This window comes from Heterodontus francisci, chromosome 30 (assembly GCF_036365525.1).
Source record: "Heterodontus francisci isolate sHetFra1 chromosome 30, sHetFra1.hap1, whole genome shotgun sequence".
Taxonomy (NCBI): Eukaryota; Metazoa; Chordata; class Chondrichthyes; order Heterodontiformes; family Heterodontidae; genus Heterodontus; species Heterodontus francisci.
In genome coordinates, this window is record NC_090400.1 from 4,149,370 (window position 1) to 4,163,921 (window position 14,552).

The 14,552-nt window shown below is 43.3% G+C and overlaps 1 protein-coding gene across 3 annotated transcripts in view; it reads left to right on the forward strand.

Annotated features, from left to right (window-relative positions):
• LOC137346548 (SH2B adapter protein 2-like) overlaps positions 1-13,928 on the forward strand; it is a 249,717-nt gene extending 235,789 nt beyond the window's left edge. For all 3 annotated transcript variants that reach the window (XM_068010034.1, XM_068010036.1, XM_068010035.1), the window contains one exon: positions 12,527-13,928. In XM_068010034.1, coding sequence (XP_067866135.1) covers positions 12,527-12,837 — 311 coding nt within the window. In that variant the 3' untranslated portion in view covers positions 12,838-13,928. The remainder of the gene's footprint in view (positions 1-12,526) is intronic.
• The last annotated feature ends 624 nt before the right edge of the window (positions 13,929-14,552 follow it).

Consider the following 14,552-nt stretch of genomic DNA (forward strand, 5'->3'; position numbering starts at 1 on the left):
TGGAAATGAAGATTACCGGGTGTGATGTTTTAGTGCTGCTGGATCCTTCCAAGCTGCCATAGGAGACCTCCACCACAGGAGACAGAGTGTGTGTGTTTTTACCAGGGAGTGACGATCACTGCCTTTGCAAATAACAACACCTCCTTCACTATTCCTGTGGAAATGAGACATCAGATGGAGAGGATACACAACTTTCATCAGGTGACAGGGTTTTGTTGAGTTTAATGAGTTGCACGTGAGCCCATGTGGGATCTGGTCATCTTCATATCAACCCCATGGTCTTCATGAAGAGAAAGGGTTTGTACAATTTATGTTCAGGTGTCAATTTATGTGCATTAGTGGCCATTATCCAGGAAGCTGCCATGATCATTCCATTGCGCCCAACCCCTAGTACCTGGGATAATTTGAAACACTGGGTGGATGGCTCCCAGGTGAAAGGGACTATTCTCTACATCCAAAGCTGCTGACCTCACTGAGAAAGACTTTAACAGCGGAGGACAGCCTCAGTCAGGACAGCTCACCTTTGGCTTGCTATTTCTTGGCCTGCAGTTTAGGCACAGTAAAAAAAAAAAGTGTGTGTGAAAGGGTAATAGTCATGTACACTGTTTGAAATGGTACCTTGCAGAGGAGAATTGATGTGTGCCATACTTGATGGGCCCCACAGAAAACGTGTACAAAAGTGAGGAGCGTGCTTATCTTTGTTCTTGCTCTTGATAATAGCCAATGTCTTCCTCATTCATGCCAGGTATGGACGGTGATCTCCCTCTGTGTAGCTGGCAGCTGCTCTTTTATTAGAGGATATCCCTTCAACCCCAAACAGGGCCATTCATCTTAACTACACTTCCTGTAGCAGGGCCTCCAACTCTCCAATATTGATATCCAGTTTTTCCACTGTCCAATCATGAAAGCATATCTAATTTTCTGCCAGGAACAAAACTTCCTCTTTAATGATGAGCTGCTATCTCGCTAGTTTTGGCATTCTCCAGTCAAGTGTGGATGTGATGGAATCCGCGGTTGCAAAGCTTATTTTTGTTTTAGACCCTAACTGAGAGGAAAAGTTGAATTGAAACAGAAACTGGACCTAGAAACTGAAACAGAAACAGAAACCAAAACTGAAAAAGAAGCTGGCAAAACAACTTCACGTAGTTGGGGAAACTGACACTGGTTAGAACTAGATAAAAGGAGACAGAGTCCTCCCCAGGTCAGGCAGAGCAGGCAGACTAGGCAGGAGTGGAATGCCCATAAGCAGAAGAAATTGAAGACTGAATCCAGGAGCTGTTTGTTACTTAAAGTAGCCGACTAAGCAGACCTGGCTGGACAATGCACGGGTTGTCACTGAAGGACTTGGATAAAGGGAAGACTGGTAAATCCATGCCATCAAGACTGTCATGAGCAGAGCTGATAAGGTTCTGGAGAGGTGCGCCTTGTGGTGAAGACTGTACCTGTGGAGTTCACATTGAGAGGGAACTGCAGTTGGAAGAAGAACAGTGGCTAAATCCTTGAAGAAAGGAACTGAAAATCTACCTGAGGAACTTCAGAATTGTGAAGAACTATGTGATTGTAACTTGGTGCCATATACGCTGGGTGGACTGCCCTGTGAACTCTTGAGACCCATCTCTGTTGTATCTGATAGTTAAAGTGGAATATGTAATATATAAGTTGAGATCTGTCTGTTGCTTCATGTGTAACACTCAAACCAAAACCAACATAAATTAAAGTCAAATTTATGAAAGTGAAAACTGGTCCACTTGGTTTGGTTTTCTAAATTGAGGTCAGTCGGTGGATTCAATTCTTTTGGTTTGTTGGTGGTCTCCATGGGGATCATAACAGTGCACCAGACAGAGATCTGAGCAAAAACAAGAAATGCTGGAATCTGAGCAGAGATCTGAGCATGTGTCTCATTAACCAGTAGCTTGTTAAAATTGGGGAGACTTTGCTCACAGGATTCAACATGACCTGCCTCTTAGTTACCACCAGAGCTCGGGCCATTTTTACCTGATTTGATAAACTATCATTTCAGCCGCTTCTGCAGCAGAGACTGCCAGTGTAGACCCACCCACTGCTAAATACAGTTAAACCATTTAACTCAATCATTACTGAAAAGGCTGTTTGCCATTGTCACTAAAGAAGTAATTGGCTGTAATCACATTCAGATGGTGTTAGTAATGTGAGAGAAGTTATTTTGTGGCTAACATTCTTTTCTTCTGTTTACATTTACTTCATGCAAGATTTATATTCCTCCGCTGCTTTCAAACCACCCTCTGGAATGTTGGGAAAATGGATTTTAACTTACTGATTTGCTCACTGTCCTTTAACTCTATATATTCCCTAGAAAAATCTCCGAGATCTGGATTTGGTAATGAGAATTTTCTTTACAAACCAGTGGAGAATTTTGTGCCGTTAAAGAGAATGACATTTTGTAAAGGGCATGAGCATGAAGGGAGGGAGCAAAGGATGGATAAAAATTTTGATATTTTAGAAGCAAGCATTAGAATGTGGGAGTGACCTGGAAAATCAAGAGTGAACAGGACACGAGAAAAACTGTAGCAGGGAGAGATTCTCCTGGCTAGAGCATGGGGAGAGAGTCTCCCGGTAATACCGTGGGGAGAGATTCACGACTTCTCAGATGCTGAAGCAGTCCATGCCAGCATTCAGCAAGACCTGGACAACATTCAGGCTTGGGCTGATAATTGGCAAGTAACATTCGTGCCACATGCATGCCAGGCAATGACCATCTTCAGCAGGAGAGAATATAACCATCTCTGCATGACATTACCATCACTGAATCCTCCAACATCAACATCCTGGGGGTTACCATTGACCAAACACTTAACTGGACCAACCATATAAATCCCGTGGCTACACGAGCAGGTCAGAGGCTGGGAATTCTGTGACTAGTAACTCACCTCCTGCCTCCCTAAAGCCTGCCCATCATCTGCAAGGCACAAGTCAGGAGTGTGATGGAATACTCTCCACTTGCCTGGATGAGTGCAGCTCCAACAACACACAAGAAGCTCGACACCATCCAGGACAAGGCAGCCGGCGTGATTGGGACCCCATCCACCACCTTCAACATTCACTCCCTCCACCACAGATGCACAGTGGCAGCAGTGCGTACCATCTACAAGATGCACTGCAGCAATTCGCCAAGCCACCTTCAACTGCACCTTCCAAACCCACGACCTCTACCACCCAAGAAGGACAAGGGCAGTAGACACATGGGACACACAGTCAAAGCCACACACCATCCCAAATTGGAAATATAAGCCATTCCTTCACTGTCACTGGATCAAAATCCTGGAACTCCCTCTCCAACAGCATTATGGGTGTACCTACACCACATGGACTGCAGCGGTTCAAGAAGGCAGCTCACCACCACCTTCTCAAGGACAATTAGGATTAGGGATGGCCCAGCCAGCGATGCCCACATCCCTGGAACGAATATCTAAAAAAAGCTGCAGTGAGAGACTCTCCTGGTAATAACACTTGGGGAGATTCTCCCACTAATACTGCAGGGAGACGGCTAGCCCAGGAGAATTGAGATCGCTGAAGGATACATACTGTGATTCAACTAAAAATTGTTGACCAACCAGCTGGTTAATTCTTGGAGGTTTTCACTACCAAAGCCTTGGCTGCCCTCTCAAGTGAATGTAAAAGATCCCGTTGCCTAATTTGAATTCTCCCGGAGTCCTGAGCAACATTATTCCCTCGACCAGCACTACCAAAACATATCATCTGGTTATTTATCTCCTGCTGTTTGTGGGATTTTGCAGTGCAATCCACCCTTTCTTTGTGTTTTTTAAATCCTGCCAGTGGGGGCATCAGACCCCTTCGGTGCAGATATAATAGAAAAAGCAGGGGGTAAACAACGTTATTCTTCAAAATTCTTGACAGTTCTGCCTCAGTTGCCCATCAACCTGCATGAAGCAGCCAGCACCAGATCCTGGCAGATTTGTTTTTTTTTAATTCATTCGTGGGATGTGGGTGGCTCTGGCTAGGCCAGCATTTATTGCCCATCCCTAATTGCCCTTGAACTGAGTGGCTTGCTCGGCCATTTCAGAGGGCATTTTAAGAGTCAACCACATTGCTGTGGGTCTGGAGTCACATGTAGGCCAGACCAGGTAAGGACAGTGGATTTCCTTCCCGAAAGGACATTAGTGAACCGGATGGGTTTTTACAACAATCGAATGGTTTCATGGTCACCATTGGAGTAACTTTTGAAAAATAATTCCAGATATCGGGGTGGGATTTGAACACATGTCCTGAGAGCACTAGCCTGGGCCTCTGGATTACTAGTCTAGTGACATTACCACTACTCCACCGCCTCAATTTAAATTGCAGCTTTGCTGCCATATAAAAAACAAAAAATGAAAACGCGGGCACTGGGACAATGTTTAACATCTTTGGTTGGCACATTTACAGAGCAGTAAAGTACTGGGGAAAAAGAGCCCTCCCTCAGTTTCTCCCCCACCCCCATCCCACCCACCAACTAACTGGTTGCACCAAACAATTGGCCAAGTGCCATCCTGCAGTGTGCTACTGCCTCCATCTACAGGATAAGGGAAGGGGTTGGGACACATCCATGGGGCAGGTAGGGGTTTCACTGCAGTGCCCAGGGATGGACATGCTACATATTAGGGACAAAATGTGCAAAGTGCTGATAGTTAACATTTGAGACTTTGAGACTTTGATCTCACTGGAATGCTAATGTGTTCAGGTGACAATAGTTGCAAAATAGACAATGTAACCATTAGCCCTTCCATCACCAAGGAACAGTGATGCAATCAACCAAAAGGAGAAAACGTTATACGAACATAGGAACATATGAATTAGGAGCAGGAGTAGGCCCTTCGGCCCCTCGAGTCTGCCCAGTCATTTAATAAGTTCATGGCTGAACTGGGCGGCACAGTGGCGCAGTGGTTAGCACCGCAGCCTCACAGCTCCAGGGACCCGGGTTCGATTCTGGGTACTGCCTGTGCGGAGTTTGCAAGTTCTCCCTGTGTCTGCGTGGGTTTCCTCCGGGTGCTCCGGTTTCCTCCCACATGCCAAAGACTTGCAGGTTGATAGGTTAATTGGCCATTATAAATTGCCCCTAGTATAGGTAGGTGGTAGGGAAATATATAGGGACAGGTGAGGATGTGATAGGAATATGGGATTAGTGTAGGATTAGTATAAATGAGTGGTTGATGGTCGGCACAGACTCGGTGGGCCGAAGGGCCTGTTTCAGTGCTGTATCTCTAAACTAAACTAAATAAGGAGACCAGTACTGTACACAGTACTCCAGATGTGGTCTCACCAATACCCTGTATAACTGAAGCATAACCTCCCTACTTTTGTATTTAATTCCCCTCGTGATAAACAATAACATTCTATTCGCTTTCCTAATTACTTGCTGTACCTGCATACTAACCTTTTGCAATTCATGCACTAGGACACCCAGATCCCTCTGCATCTCAAAGCTCTGCAATCTCTCACCATTTAGTTAATATGCTTCTTTGTTATTCTTCATGCCAAAATGGATAATAGATATACTGACATCAAACCAGCTGTGTAACTGGGACCAAACATATCTTCAGACAGGGAGACCATGTCTAACTGACTTCTCTCCCGTGTGGACTTATGAAAACTGTGTATTGTAGTGTACCTAAACTTCCATTAAGTCCTTGATAAAGTTTCAGATGTAGAAGCATGGACCTGAGACAGTGGGTATTCTGTGTGAAACTTTTAGGTGAATAAGCATTTGGTTGAAAGAGAGGAAACAGAGGATACTGGTTAGGGAGAGATGTCTAACAGGGCAGCTGTATTGAGACAAATGCCCCAGAGATCAGTGCTAAGATCCAGATTATTTCTTATTTACATGAGCAATATGGATGTGTGTCACAGAATCACAGAATAATACGGCGCAGAAGAGGCCCTTTGGCCCATCGAGTCTGCACCAATGCATTAAAGACACCTGACCTGTCCACCTAATCCCATTTGCCAGCACTTGGCCCATAGCCTTGAATGTTATGACGTGCCAAGTGTTCAGATTCTCAGTTTATATTAAACTGGAACAGTGGGGAAGTGGGAGAGGTAATTGATTCTAAAGTGACAGCCAAAGAACTCCTGAATGACTCATAAATAGATTAGCAGTGGGCAGATGTGCGAAAGATGAAATTCAGTATTGATACGCTTTTACACTTTGGGAGAAAGAACAGGGGATGTACTTACTAGAGAAAGGAAGTTAATGAGCTAGGGCAGAGGCCAAAAGAGATCTGGAAGCGATGGTAGATTCAACATTTTCAGAGTCGAGTTACATAATTTCCCTCATAAATCATGCAATCTCGATTAGAGAAATGGACAGCGATCTGTTACACAGATCTTCACACAATTTGGCCCTGATATTTGGAGGGGTCTGCTTCAGTACTGCGTGCAGTGGCGTGGAACTCCTGCCTGTGTTTCTGCCCCATCCCCAGACCCAATATTCTCTCCCAAATTTTGATGATAGTGTCATTCACACATCCACTGGTGCCCACAAAGATTCATCAGCAGTTCCTACCCAAACCTGGCCTGACAGCTCTCATAAGCAGAACACCTCCCAGCCTCCCTGCCTGAAGACTCCCAAGGCCAAACTGACTGCATTCTTACCAGCAGACATTGGTTTGGTGGGTTGAGGGATTGATGCTCAGTCTACCAGTATTTTCTCTTAACCCTGTAATCCTGTCTGTTCCGTATCTCTAAGTGCATAAGTTAACACTTATCTACATTAAACGGCATCTGCCAATTCTTCACTCACCCGCACAAACAGTCCTCCTATAGCTTCCACATTATCAACCACCCTGCTGGAGTTGTCTGCAAACTCTGAGATGAAGGTACTGATAGAAACATAGAAACAAAGAAAATAAGAGGAGTAGGCCATTCAGCCCTTCGACACTGCTCCGCCATTCATTATGATCATGGCTGATCATCCAACTCAGTAACCTGTTCCCGCTTTCTCCCCATATATTTTGATCCCTTTTGCCCCAAGAACTCTATCTAACTCCTTCTTGAAAACATACAATGTTTTGGCCTCAACTGCTTTCTGTAGTAGCGAATTCCACAGGCTCACCACTCTCTGGGTGAAGAAATTTCTCCTCATCTCAGTCCTGAAAGGTTTACCCCGTATCCTTAGACTATGACCCCGGGTTCTGGACTCCCCCACCATCAGGAACATCCTTCCTGCATCTACCCTGCCAAGTCCTGATAGAATTTTATAGGTTTCTATGAGATCCCCCCTCACTCTTTGGAACTCCGGCAAATATAATCCTAACCAACTCAATCTCTCCTCATACGTCAGTCCCACCATCCCAGGAGCAGTCTAGTAAACCTTTGCTGCACTCCTTCTATAGCAAGATCATCCTTCCTCAGATGAGGAGACCAAAACTGCACACAATATTCCAGGTCCTCACCAAGGCCCTGTATAATTGCAGCAAGACATCCCTGCTCCTGTACTCGAATCCTCTCGCTATGAAGGCCAACATACCATTTGCCTTTTTTACCGCCTGTTGCACCTGCATGCTTACCTTCAGCGAATGGTGTACGAGAACACCCAGGTCTCGTTGCATATTCCCCTTTCTCAGTTTATAGCCGTTCAGATAATAATCTGCCTTCCTGTTTTTGCTACCAAAGTGTAACCTCACATTTATCCACATTATACTGCATCTGCCATGTATTTGCCCACTCACTTAACTTGTCCGAATCACCCTGAGGCCTCTCTGAATCCTCCTCACAATTCACCCTCCCACCCAGTTTTGTGTCATCTGCAAATTTGGAGATATTACATTTAGTTCCCTCATCTAAATCATGAATGTATATTGTGAATAGCTGGGGTCCAAGCATCAATCCCTGCGGTACCCCACGAGTCACTACCTGCTATTCGGAAAAAGACCCATTTATCCCTACTCTTTGTTTCCTGTCTGCCAACCAATTTTATATCCATTGCAGTACATTACCTCCAATCCCATGCGCTTTAATTTTACACGCTAATCTCTTATGTGGGACTTTGTCGAAAGCCTTCTGAAAGTCCAAATAAACCACATCCACTGGCTCCCCCTCATCAACTCTACTCGTTACATCCTCGAAGAATTCTAGTAGATTTGTCAAGCATGATTTCCCTTTCAGAAATCCATGCTGACCCTGTCCAATTCTACCACTGTTCTCCAAGTGCTCTGCTATAAAATATTTGATAATGGACTCTAGAATTTTCCCCACTACCGATGTCAGGCTGACTGGTCTGTAATTCCCTGCTTTCTGTCTACCTCCCTTTTTAAATAGTGGGGTTACATTCGCTACCTTCCAATCTGTAGGAACTGTTCCAGAGTCTATAGAATCTTGGAAGATGACCACCAATGCATCCACTATTTCTAGGGCCACTTCCTTAAGTACTCTGGGATGTAGATTATCAGGCCCTGGGGATTTATCGACCCTCAATCCCATCAATTTCCCCAACACCATTTCTCTATTAATACTGATTTCCTTCAGTTCCTCCCTCTCACTAAACCCTGTGTTCCCCAGCATTTCTGGTATGATATTTGTGTGGTCCTTAGTGAAGACAGAACCAAAGTATGCATTTAGTCGGTCAGTCATTTCTTTGTTCCCCATAATAAATTCCCCTGTTTCTGACTGTAAGGGACCTACATTTGTCTTCACCAATCTTTTTCTCTTCACATACCTATAGAAACTTTTACAGTCAGTTTTTATGTTCCCCACAAGTTTGCTCTCATAGTTTATTTTCCCCTTCTTAATCAATCCCTTGGTTCACCTTTGCTGAATTCTAAACTGCTCCCAATCTTCGGGTCTGTTGTTTTTTCTGGCGAATTTGTATGCCTGTTCCTTGGATCTAATGCTATCTCTAATTTCCCTTGTAAGCCATGATTTGGCTACCTTTCCCGTTCTACTTCTGCGCCAGATGGGAATAAACAATTGTTGCAGTTCATCCATGCGCTCTTTGAATGTTTGCCATTGCCTATCCACCGTCATCCCTTTAAGTAACGTTTCCCAATCCATCATAGCCAACTCGCGCCTCATATCTTCCTAGTTTCCTTTATTAAGGTTCAGGACCCGAGTCTCAGAATCAACTACGTCACTCTCCATCTTGATGAAGAATTCTATCATATTATGGTCGCTCATCCCCAAGGGGTCTCACACAACTAGATTATCAATTATTCCTCTCTCATTACACAATACCCAGTCTAGGATGGCCCTTTTCTCTAGTTGGTTCCTCAACGTATTGGTCCAGAAAACGATCCCGTATACACTCTTAAGAATTCCTCCTCTACGGCATTGTGACTAATTTGATTTGCCCAATTTTTTTTTTTTAATTTTTTTTTAGATTTTAGAGATACAGCACTGAAACAGGCCCTTCGGCCCACCGAGTCTGTGCCGATCATTAACCACCCATATATACTAATCCTACTCTAATCCCATATTCTTACCACATCCTCACCTGTCCCTATAATCCCCTACCACCTACCTATACCAGGGGCAATTTATAATGGCCAATTTACCTATCAACCTGCAAGTCTTTTGGCTGTGGGAGGAAACCAGAGCACCCAGAGGAAACTCACACAGACACAGGGAGAACTTGCAAACTCCACACAGGCAGTACCCAGAATTGAACCCGGGTCGCTGGAGCTGTGAGGCTGCGGTGCTAACCACTGCGCCACTGTGCCGCCCCAATCTATATGCAGATTAAATTCACCCATAATTACAGATGTTCCTTTATCGCATGTGTCTCTAATTTCCTGTTTAATGCCATTCCCAACATCACCATTACAGTTTGGGGGTCTATATACAACCCCCACTAATGTTTTTTGCCCCTTAGTGTTTCTCAGCTCCACCCATACAGATTCCACATCGTCAGAGTTAATGTCCTTCCTCACTATTGCGTTAACTTCCTCTTTAACCTGAAATGCAACTCCACCACCTTTTACTTTTTGTCTGTCCTTCCTAAATACTGAATATCCCTGGATGTTCATTTCCCATCCCTGGTCACCGTGCAGCCATGTCTCCGTAATCCCGACTATATCGTACCCTTTTACATCTATTTGCGTGATTAATTCATCCACTTTATTGCGAATGCTCCACGCGTTAAGACACAAAGCCTTAAGGCTTGTCTTTTTAACATTACTTGTCCCCTTCCCTTTATTTTTCACTGTGGCCCTGTTTGATTCTGGCCCTTGATTTCTCTGCCTATCACTTTTCTTATTCCCCTTACTGTCTTTTGTTCTTGTTTTTGATTCCCCCTCCTCTGACTCCTTGCAAAGGTTCCCATCCCCCTGCCATTTTAGTTTAAACCCTTCCCAACCACTCAAGCAAATACTCCCCCTAGGACATCAGTCCCGGTCCTGCCCAGGTATAACCCGTCCAGTTTGTACTGGTCCCACCTCCCCCACAACGGGTCCCAATGTCCCAGGAATCTAAGACCCTCCCCTCACACCATCTCTTCAGCCACGTATTCATCCGATATATCCTGCTATTTCTACTCTGACTAGCATGTGGCACTGGTAGTAATCCTGAGATCACTACCTTTCAGGTCCTACTTTTCAATTTACTTCCTAACTCCCTATGTTCTCCTTTTAGGACCTCATCCTTTTTTTTTACCTATGTCATTTGTACCAATGTGTACTATGACCACTGGCTGTTCACCCTCTCCCTTCAAAATGTCTTGTAACTGCTCTGAGACATCCTTGACCCTAGCACCAGGGAGGCAACATACTATCCTGGAGTCTCATTTGCGGCCACAGAAATGCCTATCTATTCCCCTTACAATTGAATCCCCTATAACTATTGCATTCCTCTCCCGGGTCATTGTGAAGATGTTGAAAAGTGCCAGTCCCAATACACAAGCCGTGGGGGATCCAAATCCTTTGTCCAGAATTCTACATAATTACATACATTGTCTATTTCCTAATACTCAGCCATATTTTGCTACAGCTCAGCACCCTCCCACCAATATTGAACTTATTAAATCTTCCCACCAATTTTACACAGGATCCTTTATCAAAAACCTTAATGAAATCCAATTAAACCACATTTGCTTTGTTGTCCCTACCTACGTTTTTCAGTACATTATCAAAAACTTCTATTAAATTGATCTGGCTTGACTTCCCTATTGTACGTCCACATTGGCTCTCACTAATTAGTTTATATCTCCCTCAGTATTCTACAATCCTCCTAACACTTGCCTTTCCAAAGTTTAATGCTACTGTGGCTCTTTTCTTTCCCTTTCCTTGCTCCTCAATCAATATTGCCCAGTTGGTTACCACCTCATGTCCTGCCAGAATGTCCTCATTCTTAGCCAACATTTGGACAAGTAGGGCCTCGTTTTCAGGTTTCTCGGTAACATGCAGCAGCTCCTTATCTCATCCACAAAGTGCTGACTGGTTTTACTGCTAACACTGGCCAAACTCTTTTCCGTATCCATCTCTACTAATGTGCTTCTGGTCCAGGTCCAAATCTCCACATGGAGTCATTACGATAATTAGATGCAAATAGCCATTTGTTTCAGTACAATATCAATTGTACAATATCAGAACATTGAGGCTATCATCTCCGGTTCTTGCAGAACAGCTCTGAACAATAGAAACTGAATGCTGCGCTGTATTGTCAAATCGTAGCATCTGAGATTGTTATCCTGAAGTATATAGTCCCCTGGTCAGGCCTGTGTCCATTGTGAGCCACCAGTATGAAAATATGAACGTAAGAATTAGGAGCAGGAGTGGGCCACTCGGCCCCTCGATACTGCTCTGCCATTCAATAAGTTCATGGCTGAACTGATTACTCCACATTTCCACCTATCCCCGATAATCTTCCACCCACTTGCTTATCAAGAACCTAACTCTGCCTTAAAAATATTCAAAGACTCTGCTTCCACCGCCTTTTGAGGAATAGAATTCCAAAGACTCACGACCCTCTGAGAGAAAAAATGTCTCCTCATCTCTGTCTTAAATGGGTGACCCCTTATTTTTAAATAAGTTCTAGATTCTCCCACAGCGCAGAAGGGAAACATCTAAACTTTGCAAGGAGAAGTGTCAGAAGACTGGGTTGTGAGGAAAGAATCAGACTCTTCAGCTTTTGAGATGGGAGTGATGGAGGTGCATAAAGTGTGAAATGGAATTGAAGATTTTAATCTGGAGTGTCATTTCACATTATACCATGATTGCGGGTACAAAGTGGGAAAGAGAAGGTAAGGTTCAATAATGGAAGAATTTCTTCACAAAAAGTGATCAATGCCTATAATGATCTGCCAGGATAGGATAATATTTGAGAGGCAGTTAGATGAGTGAATGGCCTTCCTCATCTGTACTTTGTCATCTTTACAAAGAGAAGGATGGAGATAGTTAAAATAGAATTTCACAACAGATGACAAAAACTCTGAAAGCCTTTGGAAAGGCTGGAAAAGCATCTCTTTTGTCATCCTACAATCTATTGACACCCTTGTTTTAAGAGCCTTGGGGATGCTTATGCAAGAAATGTATCTTCCAATATGTTTTGTTATCCCTTACAGAGAGGAATACTTCACACAATGCCACACCTCCAGCTGCCCCTACTCAACCCGATTGCAGAAGTGATACCCATCAATCACAGCCCTACCTTGCCAACTCTGTAGCTGGCAGCCTTCAACCTGCTGCCCAAGTTGAAGGGACATCACCCACAATACATCCGGCACACCATCGATCAGAGGCCACCATCGCTGTTCGTAACAATAACTCCGAGCGCCTACTACAGCCTCCAGCTGCAACCTCTGAGGACTACCATGACAGCGATGGATCAAGGAATCGAACGCGAGCTGTGGAAAATCAGTATTCTTTCTACTAGCACAAGAAAACGCATTAAAGCAAACCTGGGAGAATGTCTATATTTGAATAGGAATTCTTGACAAGATGCGTCTGATCCGCAAAAGGAGAGAAAGTTACGAGTTATGGTAAAGAGATACTATCCCTGTCATTTGACTACTAGTGATGAAAATGGAAACTACTACACCAAGAGTGTTTAATGTGAATTATAGGGTGCTCGATGCCTCATCTGGTTCAGGGCCAGGTGGCAAAGACTGACTTTCCTGATTAAACGTGTTCCTTCTATATATTTGTATCTGCACTTTTCACTATTGTTGTAAAGAAAGTTTCGATGGACTGTGTACAAACAATTCGTAAACAATGAACTGTGTTACTCATTATCTTGTCTGTAGTGCTGATGTTTTTTTAGTGAGCCTGCCAGTGATATAATCGGATAAAGACTTAGCTTGTATGACATTCCTTCGTCCTGTTCTCTTTAGCAGTGGTGCTGACTAATTTTAAAGTGAGCAGTAATTTCAAGGCCTAAATGTGATTTGAGCTGTTGGACCATGCTACTGAGATCAAATTAGCGATTAACCTGTTTAAGTGTGAAGAAGCATTTTAATATCAATTTAAATATCAATTTAAATCCACATACCACAGTATTTGGAGTTCTCAGCTCCCAGAAGGTACTGAGGTCCACACAGCCCATCATTCAGAACCACACTTGAATGAATTTTGCTGGCACACACTCCAGAATGTTTGATGGTCTGTGTGTTCCACTGGAGGAGAGCTGCTGTTGTCCAATTCATCTTAACTCATCCCATTTACTGAGGGAGTGATGTTGGCAATGATTATGAAGAATTGCACTGTCCAGCTTGGGATTCTGGAATGCTGGTCACTGCATTGAGTGAAAGAGCAACAAATAGAGAAAAGTGAGGTCAATAAAAGACAGCAAAACCTTGGAGACTGGTCGCTGCAAGCATAGTACGTGAAGAAATATTTCATAATGTATCCATTTGTACTTTGGTATTGATGTACAATTTAAAAAGAATTTATGAAAAATAATGAATCAAAATTTTTACTGTCTCCAAGATTCCATAAGACATGTTTGTGATTCCTACAAATAAAGTAATGCAGTCTGTGTTGAACAGTCATTCGTTAAAGCATTAGTATTGTACAAAAGCTTTTTTTTTTGTCTTTGTTAATATTAACAAGCAATGTTAAGAACTGTGCACAGAAAGTAACAGTGAGTCCCTGTAAATAACACTGATTTCAGAGCAGGATGACGAGAAGAGATCTGATCCTGCAGTTGCTGTTGGTTTTTGTTGGATGTTTCAGAGCATTTCTCCTGAAATTGGCCAAACCAGTGCAAATTATATTCAGTACAAATCGTGTTTCCGCAGTCGTTTGCACTGGTTTAAAAAGCATCATGCCGGAAGTCTGCCCTGCCCACAAAACTGAATTCATCACTTGAGGGAGTTTCCACTAATTGTGCCCATTTACAGGCTTTTGAGGAGCCTCTTAAAATGAAACAAGGATACTGATTTTTTTTTGAAAGATTTCAAATATTTAAAAATTACTAAGAAACTGCCCATCAATGAACCCAGTAAATGATTCTGTATAGTTTTTAAACCCATTTTCAGTCATTTAAAATCAGGTTTCTCACAAATGGTGAACTAGGCAGTGATTAAAAATGTTTTTTTGTTATAAACATGTTTTCATTAACAAACTGCACAAGGCTATCACTCTTAAATA